Here is a 24,280-nt window from a genome sequence, read left to right as displayed (position 1 = left end):
ATCTATATCTATATCTATATATCTTACTAGAAAATAAAGTAAATATTGAATTCCAGCAAGAAAAAAGTCCAGGAATATTTTTAATATGGTACAAGTAAGCCCACAATTTAAAACAATCCAATTCTAAATTATGAATTTAATGAAATGTGAAGCTTATTAGAATTCTGTCATGTTTTATAAGTATCTGGCAGCTCCCTATGGTACAGCTTATAAAATAGGCCTGTGTAAACAGCTGGAAATTCTCTCATGGTTATATCAATCTTATCAAACCCTTCTCTGTATCCATAAAGTAGCAGTTTAGCTACATTGCTGGTGATGGGAGTAGTGTCTTTAGTCTTGGCAAGTTCCTCAAGATCCATCCATTCGCACCTCAAGCATTCCTGCTGGCAGAAGCTGATGTTGAATGAGGAAGGCTGCAGGCGACAGATGATATACATATCTGATATCCCAAAGGCTCCGGGGTGCCTATGTTGCTGCCTTATGCTTAAGAGGGACTTGAACTCTGACTTAATGCCAGTCTCTTCAAAAACCTCTCGAACTGCTGTGTTTCCTAGATGGAGAGAAATATTCCACAGTACATGCAAGAGGAGACTACATTTCAAGAACTGTTCATCGTGAAAGATTTCCAACTCATAAAGCATCGCTGATGGTAACACCTTTTTGAGATTGTAGAGGCTATAAATTCCAACACTAAAGTTAAGTTCAGTTTTTGGCCCTTTGAACAAAGCTAATGGCAATGGACTATTTTGCTTTTCTTGTGGATAACCTACAAAATGATGAATGTTCCTTAATACTGTACAAGTATGGTAGCTCTGAAACTGATGCACCAATGCAGTATACCCAGCTATTATCTAAAGATATTTCCTAAATATTTTCAATTCTCTTTGATCCTAATTAATAAATTTTTAGGTTTACTTTAAATGGCTGATCTTCCTGTTGCATCTGAGCACTTTCAACTATACCCGATTGTGGGAGCAAATCAATTAGTTTAGTAGCACAAATACACAATTTATCTTACAGATGTAAAAGTGTGCAAACAAACTGGCCTACAGAATGAGGGAGAACCTCGCCCCTTTTGCACATTTAGCCTTAAATGTCTATAATGACATTTCAGTTATATTATTTTGCTAACATACCATGAAATCTATTGATGCATGGGGAATTCATACAGATAATTCCTATTAACTTTGCAGATGTAAATCTTTTGTATACTGACCAAGAGGAGATAAAAACCTCTTACATTTCTCATTATAAAAATCACTAGGAATGGAGGGAAAAAAAATCCGTTAACTTGGGCCCAAGTCCAGGAATGTCCTTGAGCACAGGCATAGTGCTACTGAAAACTCAGTGGGACTACCTGTGCTTAAAGTTAAGCACATCTTTAAGAACTTTGCTGAGTCAGGATCTAAAAACAGCTAATGGCTGGCAGGGTAACTCATTCACTCTTTCAGTACTTAGACCCAGTCTCCCCACTAACCAAAAGTTAGAGTTACCTCTGAACGGCAATCAAAATCAAGATCCCAGGAGGGCTGTAATATCCTCATTTGCCAAAATTTAGCTGTTCCTAGACCTTGCAAAACATTACAGACCCACCTGGGTGGAGTATTTTTTTGGATGGGTAAATAGCATTACTAGATTTATTTTTTTATCCTCATGGCAAGAGGGTGACTCTGTTTTGTCTGAGGTGTAAATGCCCATGGCTATTTTGCAAGGCAACTTACTGCAGTTAATTAGCAATTAGAATGTTGGTTTATATTTAACAGAACTACATTCATTTTAACAAAAACTTTTAGTGATTCTCCCTTGCCTGCAAACCACCATCTTGAAAAGTCAGAAGTACAGAAGATAAAAATTTTGGATTTATTTTAAAACCATTGAAAATAATTTCAGGACTTACAGTAGCAAACCATAAGCAAAATCTCAAACAGCCTTTCTTGTAGACAATAAACATTTATATAGTAATGGCCCTGATCCTGCAAACACTTCCATGTGTGTTTAAAGTTAAGCACATTAATAACTGCGTTGCATTTAATGGGACTAGTTGCATGAGTAAAGCTTGACACATGAGCATGTGTTTGCAGGACTGGGCAGGGGGGCATTAGTATATAAATATGTCTGCAGAGCATTTTATTACAATATTGACAACACAGTACTTGGGAGGGGAGAGGGGGCACGGAAGCGCTCTGACTCCATGTCTCCGACACAATTGTAGAGATTACTGACAGGCTGATCCATTACCACGCCTGGCTCCTCTGGGTTGGAATCACTGGAAGTCCTAATGGAACGTTCATCCAGTCTTCCTTGGTTAAAGCAGAAGTAGAAAAGAAGCAAACTCCCTGCAGTGTATTTGTGTAGTACTCTTTGGACTTAAAGGATAGAAATCAGGGATGCTGAGAGAGCTCATGCTAAGTAAGACAAAATCATTAGACCAGGAGTTTCAGTCTAGATTTGAGCTTTGCAAATTAAGTACTAAATTGTATGCATTTGGGAGCTTGCCGATATTTGAAGCTCAAGCCCCCAAATGCATACAATTTAGTACTTAATTTGTTCACATAACTACCCTAGCTGCTTGTGCAAACTGGTACATGTGACTAACACTGATCTGCAAGCATGGTAACTGCACTCCTACATTTTTGAAAGGTAGACCCTTAAATGTTTGAGGCTTAATGTAATGAAGGAAAAATAAAGTTGTTATATTTCATGTTTCATTAATTTATATCTGTTAAAATATAGTAATAAAAACTGTTTGCTGCATCATATTTTAATAGGGGTATGAGGGGAACTTTAATGAGCATATTTTTCCCAGTTTTTCTGATACCGATTTGCTGTCACCCTAGCAACATCTATAGCCTCACCTGTTGTATAGAGGGATGTGTCCCGGGCACTCCTGGGTACAGCACTCCTACAGTGCAGCCATGCTCATGCTGGCCATTCTTTGACTATCAATAAATGTAGAGGTTCCTCCAAAGTCCCTTTCTATCTTGGACCCTTCCCTTTCAATCCTCCTCTAACCAGACTCCCTTTTTGGTACAAAGTATACAGCATATATTCATGGCATTATATACTCCTCTCCAAACATAAATGTTTGACATGTAAGCACGTTTCACACAATTATACATGCAACATCAGCTGAAGCTCAGTTCTGTAATAAATGTTTGAAGGAACAGCATTAGTTCAAATGAAATATGTTAAAATGGTACATGAAATTGCATATAATGACTGAAGGGCTAGATACACAAAGAGGGACTTAGGCATTGCAGTGCTCCGTCTAAACATGTGGGGCTGTGGCTTCCACTAGATGGCCAGGTGCCTAAGTCAGGCATCCACTCTCCCTGTACAAGACATGAGGAGTGTTTCCCACCTAAGAATGGGACCCATAAAAGCCAGCAAGATGAGTAGGTAGCTGCCTAATGTAGCCAGTAGGAAATGCCAAGAAAGGGGTATAACCTGTCAGTGGTGGGCAACCGGCTGCACGCAGCTGTCAGGTTAATCTGCTGGCGGGCCACTAGACAGTTTGTTTACATTTTGCATGGCCACCTGTAGCTCCCCGGGGGTTGTGGTTTGCCATTCCTGGACAAAGGGAGCTGCGGGAAGTGGTGTGGGCCACAGGGAAGTGCTAGCCACTGCTTCCTGCAGCTCCATTGGCTACGAATGGCGAACCATGGCCACTGGAAGCTGCGGGCATCCGTGCAAATGTAAACAAACTGTCAGGCAGCCTGCCAGTGGATTACCCTGACGGGCTGCGTGTAGCTAGCAGGTTGCCCACCCTGGCCTAAGTCCTTCCCCTTAAAAGGATCTAGGTGCCTGAGTCTGGGCCAGAGGAAGAGTCCTTCTCTGCTCTTGATTGCTCTTTGAACCCTCTCCTGGAGTTAAGGGCATAAATCCTTTGTTGCAACAAGGCAACAACCACAATGAGAAGAAAGATGATGGTCCCATCTCCCCCCTCCTTAGAACCTCATGCCGCTGTATGCATGCTGAGTGGTGGGATTTTAAGTGCCTACAGGGGTGTAACAGCTGAGCAGGGATTTTGAGGATTTAAAATGTTGAGTTGGGTGCCTAAAGTGGATCTATCCCAAAGCTGAGATGTCCTATCCGTTGTAACAATTTTAACCGTAGAGTTGTGGCCTTGGACACTGAGGGAGAAAATACATTTGTGGCTAAGATGCAGGACTAGGAGTCAGCACATGTGGGTCCTGTTCCCAGTTCTCCCTGTTTCTATATTACTCTGGCAATGAAGTTAACCTCTTTTGCCTGATCTTACTCATCAGTATTGTGCAGATGATACTCAAAATCTGAAATAGTATTGTGAGGAAAAATTTATTAATGTAAGAGCGCAGAATGTAGTGCTGCTCAATGGAGGTAACTTTTTAATCCAAAACCTACATACTGTTTCCTACACACAAGAGAAACCTCCAGCCTATCTTTTCTTTTTCTTTCTTTCTTCTGTATTGTATTGTATTGTAAACTCATTGGTCCTGTAACCCTTTAACAATACTACAGTACTGCTGAAGTTCTAACAAACCATCTACATCACATTAGTTAAGTATTTCCTCAACTCATAGTGTCAGTTCACCTTTACCTTAAGAGTAATTATTACTATTTGTAATACAATAGTGCTTAGAGTCTCCTGCTGAAAGCAAGGACTCATTGTGCTAGCACAATGTACTTCTACATAGTAAGAGACAATTCCTGCCCCAGAGAGCTTCCAATCTAAACAGCCAAGACAAGTGTGGGAGAAGAAGTAGTTATTCCCATGTTACAGATAGGAACAGTGTGTCAGGAATTTTTACTCAGAATATTGCTGAGTTAATCACTTGGTGCTTCAGGCTGTGCTTCAAGTATTTTAATTCATTTATTTCTATGCCATATTCATCTTCCTTACACTTTGGGTTCATATGACACAATGTTGAATAAGCCTAAAAATCAAACACTGCTCTATGTGAAATGTAGAAAAACGTGTTAAATGTAGGGGCTTTTTACCCTGAACACGGTGAAGGATCAGGTATCCTCTGCTGAAGTGTCTGTCTTAGGATGCAGGATCAAGTCATCCCACCTCCCAGACATCAATTTTAAACAGATATTGACCATCACAAGAGTAATCCTGCAAAACTACTTTGGGCTACAATACCTCTGTATCAGCCAACTAACAGAGGGCACAACTCAGTAGACTTCAATGGAGTTGTGACTGCTTATGCCGCTGATGTATTTGAAACATTGTCCAGAGACTTACCAATGTCTTCACCTGGGTCTGACAGGCCTCCTGGAATTTCCATGCATTTGTAGTCTATAATGGAGCAGAAATATTAGCAAGTTATACAATCTGTTTTGTTCTCCTAATTACAAAAGGACAAAATGATTCCTCTAGAATTCCTAATCACCCTAATAGGTACGTGAAGTTTCTAAAGGTGGTGACATGTTAATTACTTCTATAATATCAGTTAAGATTTAAATAGAACTTCTGTTTTTGCTAATGTGATCAGACAGTTACCTGTCTACATGAAATATTGAAGAGCATCTACTGATTGAAAATATAAACTGTCTAACAGTCATTAGACAAAGTTGCTGCTAGTTAACTAGTTAAAAGTAGTAGTTGGACATGAAAGAAGCTGCTATAGATATAGACTGTATAATCTTTAATCACTAATGTATTCTACTTCAGTGTTTTTTTTGGCTTTTTAAAAACTGTACATATTTAATCTTCAATAGATATTATGATTGTAGTATTGTTCTATACTGCACTGGCTTTAAAGTGATTTAGTGTCTGTAATAACCATGTAGTATAACTTGTCATTTGTTTTCATGGAGTAGAAAAATAAAATCAAGACTTTTTGTGTGTGTGATCTCTATACAAAATCATTTATCGAAATTCAACAGAATCAGTTGAAAATTAGCAGCTCTGGCATTGTAACTGCAACTGATAAACATGGACAAGATCCTGCAGCTGTTGTATTAGGCCTATACATTTTGTAAAAAACTAACTGCAGTTAAAAATGTTACCAGATGGACAATCTACTGACATTAACGTAGAAAAAAATTAAATTATCCTGGGAGATGAACAGGGTATTTTTCTTGGAGGGCAAAGCAACTATGTACTTCCCATTGATTATATTGGAAAACATCTCTCTGGGCTCTCCTTAAAAGCTTGGATAAAAGTTTAGGATAATCATAAAACTGTAGATTGGACAATGCATATAAGTCCACTGGTATTCAGATTTTGTTTTCTGTGCCTGGAAATCTTTAACTGTGTAATTGTCCTTATTCATGACACCACACAATGAGCTCTTAAACTATTTTGAGATCGCAGCATGCAGTACACATAATCACATAAATGTGCTCAGCTGATTTTCAAACTTTGAAAATATCAATTTATTTAAATAACATGGTCATCTTTGGGAAAATCTCATTTTTCTGGAAGGGGGCAGGGGAACAAAAACAAAAAACCCCCCTAAGAACATAAGCCTGGCCACCACTGGGTCATGTTGCTGTAATCCTGTCTTCTGACCTGGCTGGTGCAGATGCTTACACAGAGAATGAACAGACAGTAATTATTCAGTGATCTTGTCATCTAATCCCACCTTCTGCAATGTGAGATGGAGACACCCAGAGCCTAGGCTTGTGTCCTAACATCTTGGTGAACAGCCATTGCTGGACCGGTCCTCCATGACATGTCTATTTTTTTAACCGTTATACTTTTTGGCCTGGCAATAAGTTCCAGAGGTTGACTGTGCACTGTGTAAAGTACTTCCTTATGTTTGTTTTTAAGTCTGCTACCATTTTAATTTAATAGGTGACCCCCTGTTTTTGTGTTAGTGAAGGGGTAAATAACACTTTTTTTCCCCTCCATGCCATTCATGATTTTATAGATGTCTATCATAGCCTTCCTTAGTAGTCTCTATTCTAAGCAGAACCGTCCCAGTCTTTTTAATTTTCTCCTCTATGGAAGCGGTTCCATTGCCCTTTCTTCTCTGTACCTTTTCCGATGCTAATTTTAATCTTTTCTTTGAGATGGGGTGACCAGAACTGCACCACTATTCAAGGTGTGGGCACACCGTAGATTTATACAGATGTATTATATTTATGCTTTATATATATTCCTTTCCTAATGGTTCCTAACTTGTATTAGCTTTTTTCGACTGCAGCTGCACACTGAGCAGATGTTTTCAGAGAATTATCTATGATGACTCTAAGATCTCTTTTGAGTGGTAACAGCTAATTTAGACCATCATTTTGTATGTCTACTTGGGATTATGCTTTCCATGTGTATTACTTTGCATTTATCAAACTGAATTTCCTCTGCCATACTGTTGCCCAGTAACCCAGTTTTTTTGAGAGCCCTTTGGACTTAGTCAGCTTTGGACTTAACTATCTTGAGTATTGTGTATCGCTGCAAACTTTGCACCTCACTGGTTATTCCCATTTTCCCAGACCACTTATGAATATTGAAACAGCATAGGTCCCAGTACCGATGCTTGGGGGACCCCGATATTTACCTCTCCACTGTGAAAACTGACCATATTAGTCCTACCTATATTTCCTATCTTTTAAGCTACTTTGCTTAAGAGCCTTTGATGCGGGACCTGATCAAAATCTGTGTGAAAGTCCAGGGCACTATCTCAGCTAAATCACCCTTCTAAATGTGCTTGTTGACACAGAGGAATTCCAATAGATTAGTGAAGCATGAGTTTTCTTTACAAAGCTATGTTCCCTATTTGACATAGGGAACCAATTTCTTGATCTAATTTAGTTTTTTTAGATGACTAGTTCAATGAAAATGGACATTATTAACTTCAGCTCCTATATTTAGTGTTATGCTCCTTGTAAAAACTGTTTTTCCCCCTTGCTTCCTCCATTTTTTTCTTCTTCCTCACTGGTTGCATATCATGTCAGTCTTATTCTGGCAAAGACAGCTGGATGTAGGTGGCCCTGGATTCTGCCAATTCTATGTTGTGTCACCTGAGAATGAGTTGTAGAGTGATACGAAGTTCACCCCTCTCTTTTTAAAGTTCAACATTCTGCCCCGATAGAATCCCCTACCTTTTGTTGGGCCAAGGATAGAAGAAAACGACTGTTTTGGTCCCAAGGTTTGACACCATGTGCAGCAATATTTTGTGCAGCCTCCGAGAGGAAGACTAGCTCAAGTTTTTTTGTATTGAAGGGTGGCTGAGGCAGGAAGCCAAACCTTGAAATGTACAATTTTTTTTTTGAGAACTTTAGGAAGCAATTTCTTTTCCTCCATCACAAATATAAAGGAGGTATAGGGTATTTTTTTTTTTTTTTGAGATTTGTGATTTCCTGAGTCCTCTTAAATTTAAGCAGGTTATTCTTTATTGTTACACACACATGCTCATGTGCGTGCTCCCTCTAAGGACTAGGACGGGCCAATCTTTCAGAAGTGTTATTCACTTAATTTAAGGTTTTGTGTGCCAATAATACATTTTAAACCTTTTAGAAGGTCTCTCTATAAGTCTATAATTAACTAAACTATTGTTGTATGTAAAGTAAATAAGGTCAGAATGTTAAGAAGCTTCATTTAAATTAAATTAAAATGCAGAGCCCCCCCAGACTGGTGGCCAGTACTGGGCAGTGTGAGTGCCACTGAAAATCAGCTTGGGGCCGCCTTCGGCACCCGTGCCATAGGTTGCCTACCCCTGGACTAGGAAAATATTTCTCTGTCTGTATAGAGCCAGTTTTGGATCTATACAGATTGCATGCCAAATTTATGCATTAACTGGCAACTGCTCAAAATGGGCTTGGAGGCCCCCACTATACAGAAGTCCTTACAGTTTTGGCTTTACAGCTAATAAAATAACAAAGGTAATACTTACTTCCTGTAGAGTGGTGCCTCTCTTCCCTGAACTCTTGGCATTAGCAATTCAACATATTGTATAATTGTGCCTGCCTATGTATATACTTTCATTGAAGTTCATTAGCTTTGCTGCATGTAGCTGTGAATGAAGTAAAGCTTAGTTTAGTTACTGAGAACAAATCTATGGCTAGGTATTTCACCATGGGGAAAATGTAGCTGGTAGGATGCTGGCTTAGATCTAATGACTGACAAAATGGAAACTGATGCATCCAATTACACTAATTTTGTCATTTGCAGAAAATGTCTGATAGCTCCCACCTAATATAGGTAGCCTATGCTGTTACAGTGGAGAGATTTGAATTACACTTCCAAAGGTTATTCAATTACAAAAACATCTACCTTCACTAAAATACAAATAACTTTCATTAGTTTTGTTCTTGAATTTAGCACATGAAATGGTGAAATGGCTCAGGAGCCTGGTAAGGAAATAAGAGCCTTTCAACCACTTGATGACTGGCTTAAGTGTAGGTAACCTTGGTAGTGACTGGAAGCCATTACTGTGTGATGGATGTTTCGTGGTCTCAGTTCAGTTCCATATCACAAAAACCACCATCACTGGAACTGACACTCATGCTTGGCAGCCTCAGCAGAGAGGCCAAGAATGAAAGTGTATATGAGAAATTAATTAACTTCACATGTGCTTAGTGATGGGTCTCTCTATCCTGGTCAAAGCATGTTGTTAATTATGTCATGTCATAACATCTGGCACTTTACAAAACAAACAAACAGAATCCCTGTCCCAAAGAGTTTACTGAGACCTTCTGACTTCACTGGGATTCTGCAAAGGCCTGCATGGATCCAATTGCAGCCTGGTGCTTAAGTTAGGATATGGCGTATATAGGGAGTGATTGGGTGGGGAAGACAAAGAAGAAAATCATATAGTCATGAGGTTGCTTAGGTGAATAGTACGTGTGTCTTGAATTACTCTGTGTTTTGGGTTCTTTATTAATGGAGTGCTGAGGGTGTCTGAGCAGACCCATTTTCTAGGGTGGGTGAATGGGGGGAATTTGCATGGACAGTGCCTGTGCTGTAACTGTTCTGTAGCTTTAGTCTAATGTCAATCAAGTACTTTCAATAAACATTCCCTGCCCCTAAGCACACTTCGAAGAAAAAGAAATACACCAGTGTAATGTTTGACAGGTATGCTATTGCTAGAGGAAAACTTTTTAAATGGAATATTTTCAGAAAAATATAGCTTATTTGTATATTCTAATATTATTCCCTAGCCCATTTTTGTTTGTTGGGGACTTTTGCCTTAATTTTTTTAAAACTCTGTCACTGAAGACTCAGCTACATGGGGAGTATTCTGAAAGAGGTGTCCCTGACTAACTCCCTGGGCGATCCTCTTGGACTCAGGAATAAGAGTGCCTGGTTCTTGTTAGTAGCTTAACCTGCCTTGGATGTAGATTAAGCTACCTTGGAATAAGACAATTTTATTCCTGAATAAGTGTGCCCACAAACCTATTCCTCTTTAAATTCATATCCTAATTTCATCCAAATTTATTTCTTAGAGTAGACAAACCCTTGGGTCCAAATCCTGCAAAAATTTATGCACATGCATAATTTTACTCAGTAGTAGTTTCACTTTAGTTCATAGGACTACTGCTGTCAGTCTAGTTATGACTAATGTAAAAACTAAATTACTAATAAATATATGTTCGATTCTATATCAGAACTGTAACTTGGAACTTTCTGATGCCTCAGAGGATTCTCATTTTAAGATGGGCAAATAAGCACCTATGCCCGATGAACCTATAGGAAACAAAATTGTGTATGCAAATATCTATCTTAAAAATTAACAAAAGAATGTTTCCCCCTCTCTTTCTGAAAGTTACAAAGTGGTCTCTAAACAGAATAGTTTTCAAACATTTCCATGATATATTGGCAGATATTTATATTTGTGTTCTCTTTAAGCAGTGCAGAGATAAACATTTGCTCTAGATGAAAAACAGGAGCTCTATGAAAAGGTAGTCTGTGCCTTTTTTTAGCAGAAACTGTGTGCATCCTTTTTTAACGGCTTCTCTCATTGGATGTGATAACACCTCTCACTTGCCTCAGCACCCCTGCAAGCTGTACCTGCCATAGATGGTTCTTGTTTCCTTGAGGCAGCAGTGACAGAGTTGTAACTAGTAGGCAACTTTTTCACCTACTGAGACCACTTTGTGTTCTCTACCTTATTTTTTCCTTTATAGGAGCATATTCACTACATCCATCTACTAGCTAGGAAGGCAGGCAGCTTCCTATGAGGCAGGAGTATTATTTTTGGGGCAGCTGCTGCTAGATGTGAACTTGTCTATATTGGCACAGTGCTTGGCACAATTCACTAAATAAATTGGCTGCAGTCCTCTCAACAGTTTGATTAAAATGGCTTCTGCCAAACAAATTATTGCTTTAAAGTAAGTTATAAAGGGGCTTTACAATATACATTGGACATGAAACTATATTGAGATAGAGTATTTAATGACAAAAAATTTTTTTAAATGTAGTTAATGTCAATTTGGTCACTTAGTGGTAATCTGGATGTTAAAGAATGCAAATGTAACAAACAAGGTAATTAACATCAAACTGAGTGTTATGTTTAAAGTGGTAAATATCCAAATGTTTGATTTGTTTTGAGTGGCCTGTACAATAAAACTATAAGCAATATTTTCTAGTATTCCTTTCCCATGTCTTATTTAGATTGAGTCCAGGGTATTTCTCTAAAAGGCAGCATTCTCCATGTTTTCTTTTAAAGGTAAATATGATCGCTAACATATACGTTCAGTTATGAGGGCTATGACACTAACAGATGTTATAGGCAGGATTTTCGAAGTTATGTCTAAAATTTCAGCTGTACCTCACAGGACTCTGCTTCCCCATCTCCTCTCCCCTCCCCCCCCACCTCCATTTAACAAGAGATGAAATGAAAATATACAATTCCATTCAGGTTAGAGTAAGCAGGTTAGTTCATCAGCCAAGAGAATTTTCCTGCTTTAGTCTGTCGCTGCCTTAATGTTTCAGCATGGTTTTCTCCGTCTCTGAAATTCCATGTTTTCATAAAGAGGAATTATGCTCTGTTGTGCAAATCTGTAGTTGGATGATCATTAACTTGCTAGACCGGCTGTTGTGTCCATTGGCTGTTTGTGCAGTTTGTGCTAAAATTCTTAATGAAATTGTATTTGAAAAAGTCTCTGAAAATGCCCAATAGAGTGCTGAAGGGTATGTTTGTGTTCATTTTAAAGAAATGTGATTTAGAATGTAACGTATGCATAAAGAAGCATGTTCTGGCTCATCACCCTAGGAACATTTTAGAAAGGCCAAGGGGAGGGAGGTGAGCTCAACATGTGGAGTAGAGAAGAAAAGTATAAGCATGTGATGAAACAAATCCATATATGGAAAGGTTACATATGATTGGCTAGAGGTTTGTTATGTAACTTGTTATGTAACTGCCATGTCTATAAAATGGCAACAGGAGGGGCTCCTTGTTAGAGGGACCCTGGCTAGTTTTTGTAGCAGGGGCTGTCCCTTTGTGCACATTGAATAAAGTCTTGTTGAACTGAATTGAATGAAGTATCAAAGATCCTTGATCCTGCCTGGCATCTGACTCATTTGGTTATTATCGGGAACCACAAAATCCCAACAATGCATTTTAAAATTCCATCTAGACTGCTTTTTTCCCTTCCAAAACACCAAGAATGATCAGGTCATACTACAATTAGCAGTTTGCCACATATATGCATAGAACAAGCTGCTAGTCTATAGTGCAGCCCTTTATATAGTCATTCCTCAAGTACTTGTCAAGTAGTAGAATATTGAGTTAAGGCACAATACTAGTTCATTCAATTTTATCCATTTAAAATTAACAAAACAGAACTGTCTGCAGTACAGCAGCCTTCAAAGTTTAATTTTTTTTACTCCTTTTAAATACAAAGAGTAGTCTATAGTTAAGCATTCAAAAATACAGTGGAGAAAAGTAAACTTTCACTATTCTGACATCAGAAATGAAAGCTAAAAGGTCTTTGTTTTATGCAATATTCAAAGCCCATTTAGTATTAATTGGTATTTTAGAATCATATAACAAACTTACTTTATTTTTGTCTGTACAACCAATACTTTTCCAGTGCCTACATCCAATGCAGCACCTATTGGAGACACAATATTTTCTGATAACTTTAGAAAGATATGTCTGGAAAGTATTATAAAATTTTAGAATGACCTAAAAAGAAAGCACGATAAACCTTTCAAGGGATTCATCAGTGCTCAGTGTAAGTTTAGTCTAGGCGATTTATCATCAAAAACTGGATTGTGCTGAATGAAAAAAAAGTATTTCAAATTACAGGTATAAAAGTTAAAACTTATCAAGATGGGGTGAATGTGCTTTACAAAATTAAGATGTAGATATCATATGTAGAAGAAAAAAAATCTTAAGTTTTATGTAAAATGACTGGCTAGTAAGGTTCCAAGGCCAAGAAAACTATCCAATAATCTAGCAAAACATACTTGGAAGTAATTTCCTTTCTTCAAGAGAGATCTCATTTAAGTCCATGGGAATCTTTCCATTGACTTCCGTAGGCCTTCAATCAGGCCCCAGCTGAAAACCATCCTCGTGAATGCCTGACCCTGTTGATCAAATGATGAAGCTCTCCCTAATTTCAGTGAGGCCAGCAGGGTGGATAAAAAATCAACTGAATTTTTTTTATTTAAAATCAGACTTTTTTGATAAAATGCTTTTGAGGAAAAACCTAAGATAGTTTTAATTAAGATACATTATAGTTCAAAGATACATCCATCATGGAATAGGGATTATAAATTCTAATTCTATAGTATGAGACAATATATTCGCATACTGTTTAAAGAAAGTTTTGTAAACGAGTTCCAACAGTTTATGGATGAGGGACCCAATCTTAGGGGTTCCAATGACTTATGTATAAATTATTTAGGTTAATCTTTCTATCTACCCAATGGGACTCAGTGCTCAGTCTAGAATATACCATCATAGATGCTTAGTTTTGCAGTTCTCAAACTGGAATTTGTCTTCAGCAAAAATGTTTTAATTAAATAATATATAAGAGGTGAGAAATAAGACATCAACCCTATTGTCCCCTCTGCAAATTTGTGTACACAGAGTCCAATCCCTTACCTCTCTAAAAGTGCAAAGTTTCAAAAAGTTCAATGAATAGAAGATTGGGTGTGTGTGTAAGAGATCTGGACAAGGAGAAAGAAGTCTGGGAGATAAATGTGAGGAGGGAGGGACAGGCAGTAGAGGCAAAGTGGAACTAGTTTGAGCAGCATATTCCAGAAGTCTTGAGGTCTTTTGAGTGCAGCCTTCAGTGATTTGAGAACTAACATATTCTCCACTAGAGGGAAAACCTATAATGGCAGCAGCCATAAAAGAGACCCAGTTTGGAAATAAGAACCATCAAGAAATTTATGTTTGCTGCTGCTGTTTAAAGAAAGTCACACCAGTGACTGATAGCATCACTTAAGCACTTGGATTCAGAGACTGTTGAAGTGATCATCTCACCTTTTTACAGCAGTAGCTGCTTCTGCCACGTAGGAAGAATATTTTCTCCTTGGACTAATTCATTCCAAATTGAGCAATTGTTTGGGACTTAAAAAAGCAGGAAAGTTGTTTTTTCTTTTCCAGATTATAACAAATAGGAAAATGAAGATCAAGATAACTGAGTTAGCTGCAGAAGCCAATATTTTAAGTTTATCATGTTGATCTGGCTGACACAGTCGATTTTAATTTTTTTAAAATTCATTTAATTATTTTACTTACAATTTTTGTTTACAAAACGAACCTGATTTTAAAAAAACTTGAATGTTTTAACTAAGTTCAAAAATCATATACTTGTTTTGTTAAAATATTATTATGTGTGCTGTTGAAGAAAAACTCCAGAATACATAACATTGTTGTTTTAGTTAAATAAACATTTAAATGTCTGTCTGATGGTTTCTCCCTCCTAATATACATGGTAAGAAAATCCTCCAAATAGTGATGATTAACCTTTTGAACTGGAAACAGTTCACCCTCCCAATGACCTCATAAATATCTGCTTCAATTACATTTGGTAAATGAAATAACCATTCATTTCTGATATAGCTGTAAAACTAATCTGAAAAGTTTCAAAAGAATTACTTTAAAAATGTATATGGTGTACCTGCTAAAAATGAACCTCTACATCAGGGGTGGGCAACCTTTCAGAAGTGGTGTGCTGAATATTCATTTATCTAATTAAGATTTTGCGTGCCAGTAACACATTTTAACATTTTAGAAGTCCTCCTTCTCTAAGTCTATAATATATAACTAACTATTGTTGTATGTAAAGTAAATAAGTTTTTAAAATGTTTAAGAAGCTTCATTTAAAATGAATTAAAATGCAGAGCCCCCCAGACTGGTGGCCCAGGACCTAGGCAGTGTGAGTGCCACTGAAAATCAGCTCATGTGCCGCCTTTGGCACGTGTGCCATAGGTTGCCTACCCCTGCTCTACATCTATCTTGAGTTGTGAAGAATATGTATTAATGTTATAACAACCAACAAGAATGCACTTTTATGTAGAAATACATTATTAAGTTGAGTCTTTCCTAACTAGTGATTTAAATCTATTTGATTTAAATCAAATCCTCCCTGGAGGCCAGGAGTTCCTCAGCATATATGGGTACTTTCAGATTAAGAAACAGGCAGAAATGACATTTGCTTATAACAAACACATTTTGGAATTCAGCAAGGTTGGTTCTATTGATGGTGAAACTATTCTACCAATTTGCTTATATATTCATTTATAGTCTCTCTAGATAATCTGAATTCTTTCTAAACAGCAAGCAGTATTGGAGTCAACCTGTTTATCAAATAGCACTGCTCCCCAAATGGCACAGAGCCACCTTTACTTGGTGGAAAAAAATATGAGTTCAAGGGTCTGACTAAATAATTAAGCCTTGCATGTACTCTGTGCTTGCAGTTAGCCTGTTACTTTCTTCCTTATTTTTCTTAAAACTATGTCTGTTTTCAGGTCTAGTCATCCTGTCATACCTAGTAATCATTCTTGAAAGGATTCCAATTTAAAAACAGATGTCCCTTTTAAAATAGACATTTTACTACCCCAACCTCCTTTTTGACAGATTTCAGATTTACGTGCTCTAGTGAGCACAATGAGAACCGTGGGTACAGCCTACAGTGCCATTTTCCACATCAATTTGTGCACTGATTTAAAATTAATAGATAATTACAGGAAGAACTGTTTCTATCAATTTTGAGCAGATGGAAGCCTATGCGGTTAGCACTCTGATGATGCATACATCTAGATTACTATGGAAAATATTTTAACATAAGGGAATTATTAAGGAATGAATTGTTAGATTGAAACATCCTTTTCTACATAATACAGAAATGGGAGTTTTCTTTGTAGGAGAAAGAAATAGCAACCCTGAAGTCAAGCTCTGTGAAAGGACATACTTTAGGGAATTAGTCATATCTGCTTCCTTCACCCTCCCTGTAGATAGTTAGCTGTATATTGGTTAGTGTGGAATCCTGTTCGGGGGTGGGGAGGAGATGCTGGGATCAACTTTTATGTACGCTGTGGTTGTAGTGGTTATTTTCTAGAAAAGCTGCTCCTCAGCCATATGGCTTTCTGAAACCAAGAATGGCCACTGGAAATGGCAAACAGCGGTCTCGCTTAACTAGAAAGAAGGGTCAACTGTTTCTCCTCCTCTGCTCCCAACAAACAGATTTCTGTCAATGTAATTTGAGCACTGTGAGGTGCCTAGAACCAGTCATAAGTAATGATTAAATCAAAAAGAAGATAGGAAAAAATGCTAGTGGTGGTCTGCTTCTGGTCTCCTTTATCAGAGATCAATAGCAGGCCCGGGAATTTGGACCTGTGGCTTTAGAGCAGGGTTTCTCAAACAGAGCTCGCCGCTTCTGTAGGGAAAGCTCCTGGCGGGCCGGTGTGTTCCAGCAACTCCCACTGGCCCGGAGCCGTTGATTGGCCGGACCTGCAGACGGGGCAGGTAAACACACTGGCTCGGCCCGCCAGGGGCTTTCCCTACAGAAGCAAGGACCCCTGTTTGAGAAACCCTGCTTTAGAGAGTATTTCAGACCTGATGCTTTGAACCACATTGACTCTCTGGAAAGGTTCAAACCTGTCCTCTCCCAAGGCAATAGTTATTAGAATGCTATTTTGTTCAATCACTTGTCTCCTTTTGGAATGAGATGATAAAAATTAAAAACTCTGCATTGTTAGAGGACAAAAAGCAGATATCTAAACCACTTATAAAACTGTTTTAACTTTGTGCTAGCAACAGATGTTCAGAGTCCAGGTTCATCTGTGGCCCACTTAATGGCTATAATGCATGTGCTATAAACATTAACAGACAGAAATATGAATTATTTTGAGATATGGAAAACTGTTTTTAAAATTCCCAAAACTGCTTTGGAAAGTCCATAACCTATTTAATGTTATCATTTCCTGCAATATCACACGGTCATTGTAGCAGCTGTTCTCATCACAAACATCTATAGCATTGGTTCTTAACCCGTGGCTGAATCAGCATACAACTGCGGCCCATGTGACATCCTTAGGGCCATACAGGTAGTATATATATTGTGTGGATGTGGCCCACACAACATATAGAGAGCTGCAGATGCAGCCCACAGTGGTAAATAGATTGAGAACCACTGCTTTATAGCAATGGCCAAGATGGTGGCTTCTGTTCAATTGTGTAAGATAGGGCTAGTCAATAGGCGGACCGCCAGATGCTTTTGAAAGGACCCTAAAAAATCTTTTTATTTACTTATTATTATCATGTTGTGTTTTTAAATTATTTTCTCTGAAGTCTGGACCTCGACCAAAAGCTTTGGACCTTGACAAAAATAATTGACTATGCTAGGTGTAGGAGGACCCAAGTACTTTCTTTCTTCCCATAACCAGTTCAAATTTGAAACAATGAAAAAGAATACTCATATTGTCAGGTAGGTACCTAACTAGGGGTGGAAAGATTAGATCTGTTTCAGGATTTTGGTCATGTACAGGTATACATAGCCTTAACTCCTAACCTTCTTGGGTTTCATTACATAGTATTTCTTTGTGAACAGAGAATATCTAATTTATATTTGTGTGCTCTTGGGCTTGTAACATGTTCTTCTTTCCTTAAATACTGCATGACAAATTAAACTATATGGATATTTGAGAAGGAATCTGTCCCTCCCACCTATTCATGGAAGTTAAGCATCACCTTCTATAAATACCTGGAGATATCTGCAACATTTTGGTATTTGAGAATACCTTAAACATCACCTTTACACAGGCTCTTCCCTACCTATGGTGGTGTCCTACACAGCCCAAGCACTGGCACCTGCCATGTGGGGGAGCAGCTGCTCTGCTGGGGAGCACTGTGCTTAAGGGCCGTGGGGGACAGGAAGCTGTGGGGAGCAGCAGCAGGGCAGGGAGGCCCAGGCAGCACGGGGGATTAGCAGTGGCCCTGGCATGGGCAGCAGGATTCGCCCCCACCACCACTGGTGGCAGTGGGAAGCATAGCGACCCGGCCCCAGCACACTCGGCTCCCCCAGCCCCTGTTGCTTGGGGGAAGGGGCTTGGAGGAAGAGGTCAGGCCCGTCCCCACACTCACCAGCAGCGGCAGCGGGAAGCTGAGCAATGCAGCTGGGAGCGGGCTGTAGCCTGGTCGCTCTGCTTCCGCTGCTGGTGAGTGCAGGGCTGGGCCCGACCCCTTCTGCCAGCTCCAGTATCCCCGCTAATCTCACGGCTGCGTTGCTTGGGGAAGGGGCTTGGGGGTAGAACGGGCCTTGGGGAAAGGGGTCAAATGGGAACAGGGTGGGGGTGGAGCAGGGGGGCTGGCTGCCAGGATGGGGCTGGCTGCTGGATCCAGCGCCGCATACAGTTGCCTAGGGCACCATGAAATTTACTACCCCAAATTACGTGGTGCCCTTCGCAGCTGTGAATTCTGTGTATGCCTAAGGACAGCCCTGCCTTTACATATATGGGAAATAACTGAAAGAACCTTCCCATTCTGTTGAAAAGTAGTTATATGTCTAAAAATCCTATTGCTGCAAATTGATGCAATAAATTCATAATCCATATACAGGGGGAAATACCACCCATTTGTCTACTGTTAACAATAGTAGATAGCATTTGTGAGTAATACTTTCTCCCATCTCTAGCTGGCTAAGTGACTCTGTACTATCCTGGTGAACAGTGACTTGGCCTCATTTAGTCACACCTTTGTCATCTCTTGGCTAGTCTACACAACCATTCAATATAGCTGGGCATGAACTCTTCAGCACCTGGAAACTCCAACTGGTACATAATGCTGCAGCATGTCACCTCAGCAACAGTGGCTACCACAAACACATCAGACCTGTTCTGTGCTCTCTATACTGGCTTCCCATAGGATATAGAATCAAGTGGAAGGTCTCAGTTCTTATCTTCAAGATGCTTCATGGCTAGGGCCCAAGGTATCTAAAAGACTCCCTAAAGCTTCAGTATGAATACCGTGGTCAACAATTTTGCTTTTCTGGAACCATGGAATGTTCTAGTATGGGGTGAGCTCATCTGTGAAGGAGACCGCTTTCTCAGGAGCCAATCTGGCACTGGGGAACTCCCACAGGAGCTGAGGATCACCAAAAACCTCACCACCTTCTACTTCTACCCCCAGTGCACAGTGCATTTTATTCGCCTTGTCTTCTCTAACATGAACATATAGGAATGTGTGCGCAAAAATATATATAATCCAAAGAAAACCCTCCACTGCACCTATATAGAAGAACTTATATAGAAGAGAATACCACTGCTACTGCTTTACTTAAATAATCAGCTGATTTATTCTATCATGTCTTCCTGATCTTTTCCTTCAATCAAAAACTCCTAACGAAACCTGCTGGATTCAAAAGCACTACCAGAAAATATATATATAAATAGTCCTAGAGTTAATTTTTTTTATTAAATTATTATGCAGCAGTGCTTGAAATCAATATGCCACAATTTCTGGAACTATTTAATTGCTTCTGCCCTTGAAGTTAGTTCTTATGTGTATAAAATACAGGCACAATGTTCACTCACAGTAACAGACAATCAGATGCTAGTATTTAAAAGATATTCTCCATATACATTATTTTGGTTTTGTAGTATATAAAACAGGATGGTTTTTAAAGCTGTGACTTTTTAAAATTACATTTTGAGTTATGCAAATGCTACTTCAGGAAAATCCCTTTTCAGTTGCTTCTATTTTCTCAAATATGTAAATTGTAACCATAAGGAGTAATACTGTACTTTTGCAAAGGGAATGCATTGTCTGACCTTAGTTTAATGCCACATATTTTAATGATGAGGTTTTCATACCTCTGGAAAACATGTTCAAACATGTCCATTGAAAAAAAAACCAAGGATGATCTTAAGCATTTTCAGCTGTGCTGCCCTCTGCTGATTTGCACTGCAAAATGTGTGACTGGCAACTCAATTTGCAAAGCTGTGTTTATAATGTACATCAGAAAAACTGTTTCTTTATAGTTAGATGTTCTTTTTACAATATAATTAAACGTAACCATATAATCTTCTATCTCACATGAGTATCTCTTCACTAGAATTTGTATATAACTGTTTACAGGCTCTCAAAATCATGTGGTGATCAGTTAGGGTGACCAGATATCCCAATTTTGGGATCTCTTTCTTATGTAGGATCCTATTACCCCCCACTCCCTGTCCCGATTTTTCACATTTGCTGTCTGGTTACCCTATGATCAGCTAACCTGTACACCATTGCCTAAAACTGATGATTTTTGCCCCTCCTCACTCTCCTCAAATTGGTGGTGACACAGATTTGGAGCTGCTCTGTAGTAAGCACATTTGAGCCATTGGGTGCTATAGGCCAGGACCTAGACTAAGAGTGGGAGAATTGTGTGATTCAACTCCTGGAAAAGTAAAGGCAGGAGGCGTGAGACCAAGGGGGCGGCCCCAAGATCAGAGAGTCAGCTAGTCCTATAACCATGACTGGTATTTTAGCATACTTGGATGGACCCAAGAACCGTGTCCACATTTACAGTACATACAATACCTTTAAAAAGACCCTTGTATTTCTTCTAATTTTTGAAAGAAGATACTTATTAGTTCTCATTTTTTAATTATAGTTCTAGAGCCTTAACATTCCATCTCTCCTAGAGGACATTTCTCTGTTTGCAGGGTGAATGCCACGGAGTTCCTGATTTTGTTTAGTTTTTTTAAATAGAGTCCTATAGAACAGGTGAAACTGTAAAGCTTCAGGACTCATTCCACTAGACAACACCATTTACAATTTTTTTGATCCTGAAAACTGAAACATCAGCTTACCAGTTTGTTTTCATTCCAACATAACAATATATTTGTTCTATAGGCCACTCATGAATGACAGACTGCACTTCACAAAGTTGTCCTACAGGTTTGTGTAGGGTGGAAGCCTGGCTGACTTATTGCTGAATCAGGTCCTAAACCATCAACTGATTTTCATAAATACAATTGTTTTTAGAACTAACCTGCCACTCCTAACTGATGTGTGGCATATCCTGGTAACCTGCTGTGCCCTTCTCCTAGCCATAGGGTCAGTGTGGATGAGTCTGATTCTGCATGGTGGAAAGTAAAGCCCTCCAAAGCAGCAGTGGCTATAAATTTACTTTGAAGGATAGGAACGTGCAGCCAGACTGCTATTCTGCCTTCTGCTCTCCATTGCTTGACAGACTCTGGGGGAAAAAAAAAAAAAAAAGGATAACATAAAACTCATTGTATACTTTCAAATCAAGAAAATAATGTGAAATAAAAGCTGTTGTTCTCTGATGGCCACCCCTCCCCGCCTTTTACTAAATTCTTTAGTTCTGCTTACCATCATAGCAGAGCTTAATGTGGAGTAACAACAGTAGTCAGAAAAGTGATTGTGACATTATATTGTGGCATATTCCATATTCATTCTCTTTTAGGGCCTGATTTTTAAAGGTTTTCAAGCTGGGCCTAATTTATTGCAGGAGCAAATAACAGGTGAAAAATGTAGGTGAAATCTGATTGCAAAAAGGGAGTATGGCACTGAAAATCTGACAATTCCTATTCATACAATTTACTCTGACAAATCAAAAACTTTGCTTTCAAGTGTCAATCATGCAAATTGCATCTGGGATCTAAAAATTCATCTGTGTCCTTTCTGCTTCTTACATGATCACTAGTAAAAACAAACAAAAAAAGATTCTCCAATTAGGTTTATGTGATGATTTTGTTGAGTAAGAATGATAAAGCATAGAATCTAGTTCATTTTTCCACAGCTGCATTAACTTTGGAGAGCTAACAGTAGTAACTTATTTTTGTCAGAGAACACAGGCCTCCATCTTGCAAGCACTTAGGCATGGGCCTTAACTTTCCATCATACTTACATGGCCCTCATCTCCATAACATCTGAACACCTCACAATCTCCAATGTCATTATTCTCACAGCCCCCTCTGAGAAGCAGAGTAGTACTATTATCCCCATACTACAGATGGGGAACTGAGGTACAGAGAGGCTAACCGATTTGCCATGGAGGCACACAAAGTCCATGGCAGAGCACAGACTTTAATTCAGGTCTTCCAAGTCCTAGGAAGGAGCTCTAACCAGTTGTCCATCCTTTCTCCATTGGGACTACTCCCCGTAGTAAAGTTAATTCCATGCCTTTTGCTGGCTCAAGATTTTGATGGATCAGACTCATATATACAGAGGCAACTAATAAGTAAAGAATAAACTGCCTTATTTGCAGTTACTTCTTTGACTATAGGTACAATCCAAGTTTTAATTCAAATAACTGTCTTCTCATAACAATTTTGGGTAACTGTGAAAAAACTTTACTTAATTAAGACTAACAATGAAAACACATCTCCAAAGAAGATGGCAACTGGCAGTAAGGATACTCATTTTGAACGTGCAAATAATTGAATAGTCTCTTGATCAGTCAAGATATTTGCTACTATCACTGGAAATTAAAGTACAAGAGAGCTTTATCATTGTCTAAACATGGCTCTCCATATTGTGTTTTATAATATGTTGTTGTTTGTAGGTTTTGGTGGACTTTATATATGTTTTGCTTACAGCTTACACAATAGATAATGCAGATTCTGCATTTTGCAGAATTCACTTTTTTTTCCTCCAGTAGTAATAGAAGTTAAAAGTTGAATTCTGTGTTGTGCAGTTGTAAACCCAAGGTTACACAATTATGCAATCCCCCGAGGAAAGAATTAGATTGGACGCTAGTAGGCCAGCTATATAAGTATGCTTTCTCTTCAGAGTAAAGAATGACAGGTAGATGTATACAAGGAGGAATTACAACCATTTCAAGGGATTAAAAAATGGGCTTCAGAAAAGGAACATTATGACTTAAAATTTGACAAGCAAAATGGATATGTACCCTTAACAATTTAGAATTAAAACTTTTTAAAAACACAACTTACTTGTAATCATTAATGTATTTTCCCCCTCCCCCTGCATTTATATTGGACAATAAAAACAGATTCCTCAGTTACTCTTTCAAATTGGTATCTGATTGCATAAGGCTGCTACTATTGGATTGCAGATACCAAAGAGCAATGTTTAAATCTAATTAAAAAAAAAATTAGTTTCAAACTGAAATAAAGGAAGCCATGCAAAATACACTCTGCTGGGTGCTTTATAAACCTCAGTTGGGGGTATTCAATATACCAAATTTAAGCACATAATGATAAATTACTTTATTTGGGCCTGGTGCTTCCAACGTTCTCCCAAGTGAGGAAGTAGTCCCAGTGAAGGCAATAGGAGGTTTGTGTGAGTACAGGGTTACTGGTGGTGTTTGTTGTTATTGTGTGGTTTCTGTATGTTGATATTCTTGCTTTCTCCTGTAAAGATTAGAGAGCCTGGCTGGGGAAATCCTGGGAGTTTTGCTACTGGTCCCAATGAGAGGTAGGGAATCACTTCTTTACACAAGACCTCATCTTCCCTAGCTGGTGCCCTCCAGCACAGTCCCCTTGTGCCCACGGAGGCAGCGTGGCACCCTTCAGGCTGCTGCGCGGGCCCCGTGGCCCTGAATGCACTTGCCCTGTAGCCATCCTGGAAGGTGACTTGGTCCAGGCTGTCTGGAGCGTGAAGCTGAGCCAGGTGCACGATACCCCGCCAAACTTGTCCAGCTGTGGCTGGAGTCCGGCTGCCGCCAGGCTGCGACTCGCTAAGCTCCCCACGCGGCGACCGCACAGAGGGACTCGGGCCGGCTGGGGCCTTGCCCCGTTTCGGGGCGCGCCGTGCAGGGAGACTCCAGCGCAGCGCCCAGGCCCCCAGCATCGCCCTGCACCGGGGGGCAAGCGGGCAGGGGCCGAGGGCTGCTGCTGGCAGGCGGGGCGGGGACTAGGGCGGCGGCGCCGGCCTTTGCACTCTGATAAGGAAGCACTTCCAGGGGCTGCGCACGT

At 39.3% G+C, this 24,280-nt stretch overlaps 1 protein-coding gene across 3 annotated transcripts; it reads right to left on the bottom strand.

The window, feature by feature from the left end:
• Positions 1-67: 67 nt before the first annotated feature.
• NUDT6 (nudix hydrolase 6) lies at positions 68-24,168 on the bottom strand. 3 transcript variants are annotated; one of them, XM_030564245.1, is made up of 4 exons: positions 23,987-24,168; positions 21,367-21,570; positions 5,231-5,284; positions 68-550 (listed from the first exon to the last, which is right to left on the bottom strand). In XM_030564245.1, exons 1-4 carry the CDS (start codon positions 24,153-24,155, stop codon positions 168-170), a joined length of 810 nt encoding a protein of 269 aa, XP_030420105.1. In that variant the 5' UTR covers positions 24,156-24,168; the 3' UTR covers positions 68-167. The 3 variants fall into 3 exon arrangements, with proteins under 3 accessions (XP_030420105.1, XP_030420107.1, XP_030420106.1); XM_030564247.1 differs by having other exon boundaries at positions 23,916-24,042; XM_030564246.1 differs by lacking the exon at positions 23,987-24,168 and adding an exon at positions 12,933-12,987 and having other exon boundaries at positions 21,367-21,401.
• Between the last annotated feature and the right edge of the window lie 112 nt (positions 24,169-24,280).

This window comes from Gopherus evgoodei, chromosome 5 (assembly GCF_007399415.2).
Source record: "Gopherus evgoodei ecotype Sinaloan lineage chromosome 5, rGopEvg1_v1.p, whole genome shotgun sequence".
Lineage (NCBI taxonomy): Eukaryota > Metazoa > Chordata > Testudines > Testudinidae > Gopherus > Gopherus evgoodei.
Note: the sequence above shows the minus strand (reverse complement) of the source record. Positions and strands in the feature narration are given on the sequence as shown.

Excerpts from the sequence above, each read along its gene's own strand:
- NUDT6 (XM_030564245.1), bottom strand. The coding sequence starts at position 24,155 with ATGCTGGGGGCCTGGGCGCTGCGCTGGAGTCTCCCTGCACGGCGCGCC. Across the intron at positions 21,571-23,986 it reads AGCTGGACAAGTTTGGCGGG|AGTCTGTCAAGCAATGGAGA; the intron begins GTATCGTGCACC and ends TTTTTCCCCCAG. Across the intron at positions 5,285-21,366 it reads ACATCAGTTAGGAGTGGCAG|ACTACAAATGCATGGAAATT; the intron begins GTTAGTTCTAAA and ends GCTCCATTATAG.